Source organism: Mastigoproctus giganteus, chromosome 10 (assembly GCF_048544385.1).
Source record: "Mastigoproctus giganteus isolate SK-2022 chromosome 10, ASM4854438v1, whole genome shotgun sequence".
Classification (NCBI taxonomy): domain Eukaryota; kingdom Metazoa; phylum Arthropoda; class Arachnida; order Uropygi; family Thelyphonidae; genus Mastigoproctus; species Mastigoproctus giganteus.
The window spans coordinates 140,907,241-140,919,780 of NC_143584.1; the positions used below are offsets into that span (position 1 = coordinate 140,907,241).

The 12,540-nt window shown below is 38.9% G+C and overlaps 1 protein-coding gene across 2 annotated transcripts in view; it reads left to right on the top strand.

Annotated features, from left to right (window-relative positions):
• LOC150079322 (tRNA-queuosine alpha-mannosyltransferase) overlaps positions 1-12,540 on the top strand; it is a 178,628-nt gene that overhangs the window by 50,766 nt on the left and 115,322 nt on the right. For both annotated transcript variants that reach the window (XM_090383967.1, XM_090383968.1), the window contains one exon: positions 3,081-3,190. In XM_090383967.1, coding sequence (XP_090240093.1) covers positions 3,081-3,190 — 110 coding nt within the window. The remainder of the gene's footprint in view (positions 1-3,080; positions 3,191-12,540) is intronic.

The following is a 12,540-nucleotide window of genomic DNA, read 5'->3' on the forward strand; positions in this document are numbered from 1 at the left end:
AAAATTATGGTTTTATAACTGTAACAATAATGGTAACAGTAAAGCAAGTAAAAACATTCAAATTTATATTTCAAATGTACAGATAACACGGTAGTTAGTTCCTATATATAAAATGTCGTGTTGTGTGAAACGTGTTAATGGGACTAAGAAAAAATACAACAAGGGAGGTTACCTTCCAAAAGCTAACAAAAATACACTATTTCGTTAACAAAACTAATAAAAATACACCATTCTAGATTTCGTGTATCTTCTACTCTCTTTAAAAAATCAGTAATCTCAGTTTGTTTCCTTTTGCTTGATAAATCTTTGTGAATTTCATTGTATGGAATTAATCATTTTTGAAGCTCCCTTTTAAATTTTGGGCTCCTTTCATTCAAGAATCTACATTCAAAAAATAAGATTCTAATTGCTTGGCTAACTTTATGCCTTCCTGTATGCTTTTTACTGTAAAATTTGGAAGTTTAGAATTTTCATCTGCGTTATCATCCTCTGAATTGATTTGGTTTTACCTCCAATGTCATTTCCACCAAATCCGCTTCACCAGCCTCTTTTTCTACCAGTAATTCTTGAACGTCTTCAATAATCATATCTTTTTTATTTTTTTAGGAGCATAGGTGACTAAGGTCATATTACTCTGTGTATATTGTCTATAAATTGCATGTGTCCTGAGGTCGATTTTCTGTTTTGCTGGATAAAAAACCTGAGTTTCCGGGAGAAAAAACCATGCTACCCTCGCCTGAGACCAACTAACTCGTCCACGTGAAATACACCAATAAAAATTCCTCCCATTATCAATGGGATTCAAACTCAGGTCTTTTCCACCTGGTGTGGGCGAGGAGGGTGATTCTATCAACTGTGCTACCCATGAGGGCTTCAGTAGTCATATCGTCAAAACCTTCCCCTCCTGCCGACGTGGCAAGTTTTACAATTGCACCGATTCCGTTTTTTGCCTGTTCGACCATATTTCCTGAATGAACTGACTCTGGCCATACATTTTTCCACACACATTTAATGTTGACAGTTTTACTTTCTTTCAGCGATAAAGCTATGATTCAGATACAGTCTACAATTGAGAAATGTTTCCATGCCTCCATTGCTTAATAGATTCGGAATCAATTTTTTCCAAAGTCCATTGTAACAATTTTCTGATATAAAGTTTTAAAGGTAGATATAATGCCTTGATCTAATGGCTGAATGAAAGAAGTTGTATTAACCTAGTACAACTGTGGTGGTAGGAACGTAACTAACGTTTGGATGACTTAAATATTTTGGATGGCCTGGTGTGCTATCCAATCGTAATAAAACTTTGAAATCTTGATTTTTCCACAAGTTCAACAGCATAGAATGTAACACAGGGATTTCTCAATAATGATTTTTTTTGACTAGTGAGTCAACAGCGGTATTCAAAAAGAGTGGAAATGTTGAAAAATTACATCCAACGTAATAGCAGAGTTTTCCCCACACAAAAGCTCAAAAATGCTGTTATGCGAGGTTTACCGAAATTGTATAACCATGTTAGAGCGAAACTGTGTTATATAAGTACCAAGGATTACCACAATTTATCAATCTGTGTTAAGAGCAAAACTGTGTTGTAGAAGTACCGTGTTATACGGTGCCTATATATGTATTTAAGTATTCTTAATAATTTCATTTGAGAGATGTAAAAATTTAATTCTTATATTGAATTTTACCCTGCTATATGATTGTTGTGATATGCATTTATGAAATTCAAAAGTGGGAAGATAACACCCATCCATGATTTGTACAAATTTTCAGTTTCTTTCAGTTTTCTAATGAAACTTTTCAAATGGACTGCATCAAGTTGCAGCATTTACATTTTAATTAGAACTTTGCACTTGTCTGAGTTGAAAATGGTTTCAGAAATAAACTAAAAACTTATAATAAAAGTTTTTTTTTTTTTTGTTTTTAGTATCAAAGGCTGAACAAAAGGAAATTTATTTTATTTCTTTTGTTAAGAAACTGAAATTCAAATTAATCTTAAAATTCTTTTAAAGATACTTATTTTGGTTTGTTTGCTTCATCCCTTAATGTATGTAAGAGTGATTTTAATATACAGTCAATTCTGGTTATTTGGGACACGTCGGGATTTAGTGCATTTTGGCCCAATTAAGCAGCTGCCCCAATTATCCAAAGTTTCACATAAATAGTTAAAAATACAATGTACCTTCCCCCCTTTACAATTAGTTCACTGTACAATCAAATCATGTTGCGACGATCACATTTGTGAATTGAATTTTAATTCTATTAAACAGCGATTCTAATTAAAAAAATATGAGGAATATTATCCACAGGCTATAAAAGTAAAGATATATTAAGCACAAATTTACCCTTTATTACCTTACCAATTAAAAAATTAAATGATATGTGAAAATTAGAATAATTAATACATACTGTAATATGTATATACTAACTGGTTGACATTTCTGTTCACTGACATTTGTGGGTGGGGGTTAAAATTTAAAACAGTAAAAAGATAAGCAATCAATAACAAAGAACACGGCACACACAAATTGCAAGTAACACGATACACGCAAGTGAGAACGAAGTAACAAGTTATGAAGCTTCAAAAATAGGAATGAAGAGAAGATTCTGAAAATTAATTTTTTTATATGATTGAAGATTTCATGGAAGTGTAAACACATTTCACCATAATAACCCACAGAATTCCAGCTGTCGGTACTATCACAAATTCAATAAGATCGAGTTTACTATCCGTTTGTGATAGATTGCACTAACAGAAAAGCCCAGTCAACAGGTGACTGCTAATTGTTTTATGGTTGTGACTTCCAGAAATCCGACCGAACCACGTGGTACGGTCGGAGACAGTCGTAGGGTAATCTCCAGTGCTGCAGTCTTCTGCCACGATTAAACGGCATATTGTCCCAATTAAGCAAAGTAAACCCTGGCTATTTTCTCAATTGGGTTCTGTTTTTTAAGATTTGCCCCAAATAAATGGCTGCCTCGATTAACTGGTGGCCCAAATAACCAGAATCCACTGTATTATAAGGCATTATTAATTAGCTATAGGATATACAGAAATCTGTCTTATTTGTTTTCAGGGAACATGACAAAGATCCTGAAACTTTCTTTTCAGTGATGTTTCAACTAAAAGATGAACAACTTCCTTTTCATTTATCTGTGTTAGGAGAATCATTCAATGAAGTACCAGGTATTTGATATTAGTATACTGCAAATTAAAATTATAAATACAGGTAACCCTCGTATAACAGGGTTATTTGGTTCCTACAAAATCTTGTGTGATGCGAAACCATATTATACAGGACTAAGAACCAGTACAAAAAGGGGGGGGGGGTTACGTTCCAAAAGCTAACAAAAATACACCATGTTTTTTTTATAACTATCAGAAACTAAATTTTTATAATAGTAGTAACTTAAATAGTAACAACTGAACAAACGTCCTACCTTACAAACTGTGAAACATATATATCAGATATGTACTTTCATTTAATTTTCTTCCTCTTCATCCTGCTAAGCACAATCAAACGAGAATATTTTCTCTGTTGCTGAATATCTTCACCTTCTGAACTTTCTTCTGCAGCATCTTGATTTTGTGTATCTTCTGCTCTCTTCAAAAAATCAGTAATCTGGGTTTGTTTGCTTTTTCTTGATAGAACTTAGTAAATTTCATGGTATGGAGCTAAACATTTTTGAAGCTCCCTTTTGAACTTTGTGCTCCTTTCAGTCAAAGGATCTGCATTCAAAAAATATGATTCTAATTGCTCAGCTAACTTTATGCCTTCCTGTATGCTTTTTAGTGTAAAATTTGGAACTTCAGAATTTTCTTCTGCATTATCATCCTCCTGAATTGATTTGTTTTACCTCCGATGCCATTTCCACCAAATCCGCTTCGCCAGCCTCTTTTTCTACCAGTAATTCCCGAATTCCTTCAGTAGTCATATCATCAAAACCTTCCCCTCGTATCGACTTAGCAAGTTCTACTATCGCACCAATTCTATTTTCTGCCGGTTCAGCCATATTTCCTGAATGAACTGACTCTCGCCATACATTTTTCCAACATGCATTTAATATTGACGGTTTTACTTCTTTGAGCAATAAAGCTATGATTCCGATACAGTCCACAACTGAAAAATGTTTCCATGCCTCTATCACTTCAATAGATTCGGAATCAATCTTTTCCAAAATCCATTGTAACGATTTTCTGATGTAATGAGCTTTAAAGGTAGGTATAATGCCTTGATCCAAAGGCTGAATTAAAGAAGTTGTATTAGGTGGTAGGAACATTACTTCAGCATTTGGATGACTTAAACATTTTGAATGGCCTGGTGTGTTATCCAGTTGTAATAAAACTTTGAAAGATTTTTCCGCTTTAAATACTTTTCCACATCTGGCACAAAACAATTTAGAAACCATTCTTGAAACAAATCAGTGATTACCCAAGCTTTTTTATTTGCTTTCCAATATACCGGTAATGCATTTTTATTTACACCTTTCCTTACACAAGGATTAGAGGATCTATAACCCATCATAGGTTTTATCATGTAATCTCCTGATGCGTTACTGCACATAAGTAACATTACGCGATCTTTCAATGCCTTAAAACTTGGTAGAGTTTTCTCTTTTTTTGAAATAAATATTCTGTTGGGCAGTTTTTTCCACCAAAGGCCTGTCTCATCGGCATTGAAAACTTGATGTAGTGCGTATCCATGCTCTTCAATAATTTTTTGAAATTCCTCTGCATACTTCTTGGCAGCTTCATTATCAGCCACTGCACTTATGTAATGGGAAGCGGTTTTTAAATCGCTCAAACCAACCTTTCCTGGCAACAAACTCCGGGTTAACAGAAGATTTTCTATTTTCTTTTAAATGGTTATAAATTTTTAGCGCCTTTTGTTTAATTACATATCCGTTTTTTACTGCCATCATCAATCCAAATGCTGAGTGCTTTTTCCATTTTCTCAATTATTGGTCTCGGGGACGAGCTGTCATAATTGTGGAAATGAAAGATCCTGTAGCAACAGCAGTTCTAATTTTCTGTATATTTTTCTTTATGGTCTGGATTGTTGCTTCATTTAAATTTAAACTTTTTGCAACATATGATACCTTTTCCCCCTTTTTAAGACAATCCAAAATTTGTATCTTTGATTCTAAAGAAATAAACTTTCTTTTGGGCGGTGCTTTTTTTGCTTTCCATGGACATAATTTAGGGCTGGAATTTAATTCACAACAAAGAACAAAATTTAGTAATACACACCCGGAAAAATTAATAAACGATCAAATAAAAACCAAAATAACCTTACAAAAACCTTAAAAGTCACTGACTGCACTCTTCAAAGTCACAATTTTTTATGCTCTCAAACAAGCACAGATCCTGAGCCAGGGATCCCAAAAAAATACAGTGGACCCTCGCTTTACGATTGGTTCACTGTAATCAAATCACCTTTTTTTTTTTTTTTTTTTTTTTTCATAATAAAAAAACAGTTTTAAATGGTGTTTTATTTAATAAGAGAAAATAGGAGGAATATTATCCACAGGCTATAAAAGTAAAGATATAAAGCACAAATTTAACTTTATTACCTTACCAATTAACAAAGTTCAAAGATACGTGAAAATCAGAATATTTTCCAGTTACCAAAATAAAAATAAATTTACGCTTAAGTACATAGCTTAATTAATATGTACTGTAATATGTACATACTATTTGATATTTCTGTTCACTGACTTTTTTTTTTTTTTGTTGTTGTAAAATTTAAAACAATAAAAACGATAAGCAATTAATAACAAATAACAGGGCACGCACAAGTTGCAAGTGAGATACTGAGTAATGAGTTTCTGAAAATTATATATGTTTTTATATGATTGAATATTTGATGGAAGGGGAAACACGTTTCACCATAATAACGTGAAAGCCCATAGAATTACAGCTGTCGGGACTATAGCAAATGCAATAAGATCGAGTTTATTACCCATTTAATAATTAGACGCACTAACAGAAAAGCCCAATAAAATGGAAAGTGTATATTGTTTTTATTGTTTTATGGTAGTGACCTCCAGAAATGTACTTTAGAAAAATATCACGAGGCGATAATGACTAGGGAGTCAACAGTGGAGGGATTCACAAATTGGAATGGAAACGTTGAAAAATTACATCCAACATAATAGAGGGTTTTCACAGAAAAAAAAATAAAAAAAATACCGTGTTATACGAGATTTCCGGCAATTCTCAAACCATGTTATGTAAGTACCGTGTGTGTGTGTGAGGATTGTCGCAATTCTCAAACTGTGTTAGAGCGAAACCGTGTTGTAGAAGTACTGTGTTATACAGGAGTTGCCTGTACATGTACTTTAGCATTTTAGATTCTATGGATTTTAGTGGTGGATGACTATTTAGATGGTGTGTGGCACTAAATAGTTAATTGCTCATTTCAAATAGGTGGTAGATGACTCTCATCAACCGGTGCAATACCACCACTTTGCCCCTCGACATGGGCACCTGTACGTGGTGAGGGGACCTCCCAGTGACGCTGCTGGACTTCCAGACTAGCATCACTGGGATCCAACGCCCACAGCCTAGGTTCCAGGCTAACATCAATGGAATCCGGTGTGTTTGCCGTGCGCTGTGACCCGTGGAAATTCGGAAAGGGGGATCCTGGTGGTTGAGGGGCCCAGCTTCAATACACCACTTTGGCCCCTGCTTCGACAAGACGGGAGGTCCTGGAAGGCCCGGCTAGGATCAATCGGCTAGTAGGCTTGCCTGCAAGGGTCAACCGTGTCAATGCCACGCCCCTACCCTCATGGTCCGAGGGACAGGATTCAGGCTGGCGGCGGTGCGGGTATGGTGTCTGGGTAGCCCTGGCGTTCCACTCCCGAGCGCATTTCTTGCATGCCGGGTAGTGGGCGACCCTTTGGGCTCCGTGGTGGGTGGGGATCCTGGGCACTGAACCACTTAAAATTTACGTGAATCCTGATAAACTTACTTCCTCAGGGGCCCCAACCCGGTCCCTATCTGCAAACAGAGACGAAGACACGGATAGTATTATTAGTACAAAGAGGCAGCGAACTGAAGTACCATCGGGGCCTGTTCCGAGGTTCCTAATTATACACTCCACCGGTGAAAAACCGATTGGTAAAATGTCACCCTTTTTTATACAAAAAGGGTTAGATGGGTTAGTAGGTTCACCCAAATCAGTTAAGAGGCTCCATTCTGGGGATCTCTTGATTGAATCTAAAAGGCAATCTGAACATCTACTCCGAGTAACATCAATCGGAGGAATACCCATAACAGTGACACCACACAGAACACTCAATTCATCGAGAGGTGTCATTTCGGAGTGGGACCTTCTCGACGTAACCGAGGAGGAAATCTGCTAGGAATTAAAACCACAGGGAGTTATTGCTGTCAAGAGAATTACTGCGCGAAGGGATGGAAAACTTGTTAAAACCAGGAGCGTTATCCTGACTTTTAACTCTCCTAAACCTCCTGATGAGATTAAAGCTGGATACATCAATTGTTCAGTGCGTCCATATGTTCCGAACCCTTTACGGTATTTTAAATGCCAGAAGTATGGACGTTCTCAAATGGCCTGCCGTGGAGTCCTTGCATGCGCTCGATGCGGTGCAAAGGACCACGAAACAACAGCATGTTCAGCCGCAAAACCCACCTGTATTAACTGTGAGGGAGAACACCCGGCCTACTCACGAGCATGCCAGAGGTGGAAAGAAGAAAAAGAAATTCAACAGCTGAAGGCAGAGCTAAATATATCATACCAGGAGGCAAGGAAATCGGTGAAACCCCTGAATATCAACAAACCTACCTACGCCCAGAAGGTAGCAGGGAGATGTTCTGTCGGAACTCAGACGGACATGACCATTCCTCCAAAGGAGTCTTTCACTCCCATTGCGCGTTATCTCCTAAGTTCTCAAAAACCTGCACAGAAAAACCAATCAGCTGCCACTCCTATATCAGTACCTCCTAATGCTCCACAAGTAACAAAGGTAATTATGAAAGAAAAGAATAAGAAAGGGAAGTCCCCCCCTAGTACCCAAGAAAACATGGATGTCGAGCAGAAGGAGGTACCCGAAGATTCAGTCTTGGAACTCTTTGCGGAGGAAGAAATGGACACGGGACAGCGTCCATTCTTTCCCAAAGAAGATAAACCCAAGACTGATAAAAGTAAGCCCTCAGCACCTCGGAAGCCGCCTGATGGACCCACCAAGCCAAAATAATGGCTAAATTCCTACAATGGAATTGTCGTGGATTCCGGCAAAATTTTGATGACATCAAGGCCCTCCTGCAAAAGCACGAGCCAGTTTGCTTTTGCTTGCTGGAGACATATCTAAAGGCAAATGATGATCCCACCATGCACAACATCACAATTTTTCGAAAGGATAGAATTGCGGATGGCTCTGCTCACGGAGGAGTGGCTATCCTTGTCGGCAGTCAGACCCCAGTTCAGCCCTTGCTAATTACAACTAGCATGGAAGCTGTGGCAATTCACCTTACGGTGGGATTTATATTAACGGTCTGCTCTCTTTATTTGCCACCTGGGACTGACATCCCCCAGGAAGACCTTGATGATCTTGTAATGCAGTTGTCTCCCCCTTTCTTACTTCTCGGGGATATGAATGGACATAACACCCTGTGGGGTAGTGCTAACATCAACGGAAGGGGATGAGTCATAGAGCATATGCTCAATGACCTTTCCCTTCTAAATACTGGAACAAACACCTTCTTCCACATGCCTACCCGTACTTTTTCTGCCATTGATCTCTCTATCTACTCCCCTTCTCTACTCCCTTCACTCACTTGGGAAGTGGAGGAGAATCCATACGGAAGTGATCACTTTCCTGTGATAACCTCGTTACACAGCGGGAGACCATGTCTTCCCTTCAGGTTACCACGGTGGAAGATTGATCAGGCTGACTGGACTGCCTTTCAACATCAGACAAATTTTGACTTCAGTACAGTCAGTCAGGAGCCTATCAATGATGCAGTAACGTACATCACAGAAATTATCGTCCAAGCAGCTGCGAATGTGTTCCAAAAACATCTACCCGGTTTCCACCATTTCCCAAACCTTGGTGGAATTCACAATGTACAGCAGCAAAAAAGGCTCAAAACAAAGCTTGGGGGATATTCCGCCGATATCCTACCACTCTTAATCTAATAGCCTTCAAGCGTGCACGAGCCAAAGCACGCTACATTCGCCATCAGAGTCAAAAGGAATCATGGATCCATTTTACATCATCTATTAGCCAGTCTACCAACTCTAAGGTAGTCTGGGATAAAATCCGGAAAATGAAGGGAAAGTATACATCCCACCCTTCTTCAATCCTAGATTATAATGGATGCACTATTGCAGATCCAACTGCAATAGCCAACTCTCTTGGGGAAACATTCTCTAACATTTCTGCAACATCTTTGTATTCTCCAGAGTTCCTGGTCCTGAAACATAAACTCGAAAAACAGGCACTTAATTTTAAGTCTAAGAGCGCCTATCCCTACAACGGGGCATTCGCTATGCAGGAACTGAAAAGAGCCCTTACTCTATCCAAAGCAAGTGCTGTTGGACCAGATGGCATCCATTATGAAATGATTAAACATCTTTCACCAAAATCTATGGATTATCTGCTCATTCTGTATAACAGAATCTTTATTGACAGGCAGTTTCCGGATTCTTGGCGCAAGGCAATCGTTCTTGCCTTTTCTAAGCCAGGAAAGGATCCAAAAGTTACTACTAATTATTGTCCTATTGCTCTGACTAGCTGTCTGTGCAAAATCCTGGAGAGAATGGCTAATTTTCGTTTAATCTGGTATTTAGAATCAAATGACCTTCTCTCCAACATCCAGTGCGGCTTCCGAAGGAACCGGTCCACTTTGGACCATCTTATTAGACTGGAAACATCCATCCGGGATGCTTTCCTAAAACGCGAACACTTGGTGTCAGTGTTCTTTGACATGGAGAAAGCGTATGACACAACTTGGAGATTTGGCATCTTAAAAGATCTGGATAGCCTTGGCCTTAGGGGGCAACTCCCCATTTTTATTAAAAACTTTTTAGTCAATCGATCTTTCCAAGTTCGTGTGGGATCCTCACTCTCTCGTTCCTTCAGCCAAGAGGAGGGAATACCACAAGGATCAGTATTAAGTGTCACGCTTTTTGCCATCAAAGTAAATTCCATCACAGAACAACTTCCTCCAACCTTAAACAGTGCCCTCTATGTTGATGACTTTAGCATATTTTGTCAGTCATGCAACATGAGGGTTATTGAAAGACAACTGCAGAAAGCCATCGATCGCCTCAACTCCTGGGCTCTTACTAATGGCTTCAGGTTCTCGCCGGAGAAGACCGTTTGCGTACACTTTTGTCGTAAGTGTAATCTTCATCCTGAACCTGAATTAAAGCTCGGACAAAATGCAATTCCAGTAGCAGCGGACACAAAATTCTTGGGACTCGTATTCGATAAAAAGCTGACCTTTCTGGATCACATCTGTCAACTCCGCACAAAGTGCACAAGAGGGCTGAATATTCTGCGCTCTCTATCCTCAACATCTTGGGGTGCGGATCGATGCACCCTACTACGCATCTATCGTGCACTTGTACGATCCAAACTAGATTACAGGTCCCTGGTATACAATTCGGCCAGAGACAGTGTACTTCGATGGCTGGATCCTGTCCATCATCAGGCTCTCCGTATCGCTATTGGAGCATTTCGAACATCTCCTGTCCAGAGCTTATACATCGAAGCAAACGAACCACCGTTATCACTTCGAAGTAAGCAGTTGTCTCTAAAGTACGCCTTAAAACTGAAATCCCTGCCAGACCATCCTACGTGGCCATTCATTTTTGAGCCATGATGGGAAAATTTGTACAACACCCGTAAGACTGCCAATCGTCCTTTTGGTATTCGTCTCCAAGAGCTACTCAAAGAACTTAATATTAAGGTAGACAAGGTTGCCAAAACACCGAAGCAACCCCTTCCACCCTGGCATGCTCATGTTCCAACATGTGACTTCTCCCTTAGAAATTGGGGAAAGTCGGACACTCCATCATCTCTCTACCTGCAGCTTTATTCAGCACACCGAGCTGAACATTCTGACTTCGCGCCAGTTTACACAGATGGTTCGAAGTCGGAATCATATGTGGGATCTGCCGCTGTCTTTACAGACAGCACTACATCGGAGCAGATTCCTTCTGAATGTAGCATATTTACTGCAGAGCTGCACGCTATAGAGTTAGCCTTGGATCACATTAGTAAATGCCAATACCAACGGTTCATTTGATTCTCTAAGCGTTTTACAGGCTTTAATAACTGTGAGATATAATTCTCATCCAGTTCTGTCTAGCATTCAGCAGAAGATTCACTTCCTCCGTGAACATGAATATGATATCTGCTTCTGCTGGATTCCTAGCCACTTTGGGATTAGTGGAAATGATTTGGCTGACACTGCAGCCAAATCAGCAATTCCCAGTAATAATCGCTGCCTGTTAGTCCCCTATACAGACTACAGGCAAATAATACACATGAAGATACACTCCCAATGGCAGGATTCGTGGTATAGACAGACTGCGAATAAATTATATCTTATAAAGTTTGTAATTCAACCGTGGCAGTCTAGTCTGCACAGGAATCATAAGGAGGAAGTTGTTCTTGCCCGGACCCGCATAGGACATAGTCATTTGACTCATTCGTTTTTGTTGAGGGCTGATGACCCTCCTATGTGTGAGTCCTGTGGCACAATTTTATCCTTGAGACACATTTTAATTGATTGTCCAGATTTTAGTAATATCCGTTTTACCGCTTTTAATCATCTGACTGAGCCGTATACACTCAGTCAGATTTTATCTGACAATGACAATGTGTCTGCTGTTTTTAGATTTTTAAAATCAATAAATATTTTTGCTCGTATATAAAATTTACATTTTTCTTTTATATATTTGTTATACCTCTTGACATAGTGACCTAACTAATTAGGTCACTGAAAGTTTAAATTTTTTTTTTTATAAATGACATGGTCTTGGCGCATTATAGCCTTAGTAGCTAATGCGCCAATAAAAATCAAATCAAATCAAAACAAAACAAAAACATTTGTTATACCTTTTGACATAGTGACCTAACCAATTAGGACACTGCAAGTTTAAAATTTTTTTATATATGACCTGGTCTTGGTGCATTATAGCCTTAGTAGCTAATGTGCCAATAATATCAAAACCAACCAACCAACCACCACTTTGCTTATTGGAGGCTTGAAGTGGTGGAACCCATGTTTAGTCTCCAGAGCTAATTTCCGGTCAACCCTTCCCCATCTCTTTCATCATGCAGTATGACCGATGAATTTTGAGGTTATGAGGAACATCAAGGCGAGATCCAATCTTCCTTACATTTCGAGGGTACAGCTCTAAAATGGTGTTTGCAGGCCGGCTGCTAGTTAGTACACCAGATCGAACCTATTAGTAACTCTTTAGGAGGCTTCTAGATCAACTAGTTTATAATCTTGCTACCTCTACTCTGCCAGATAGTGACTGGAGAGAGTCCGAG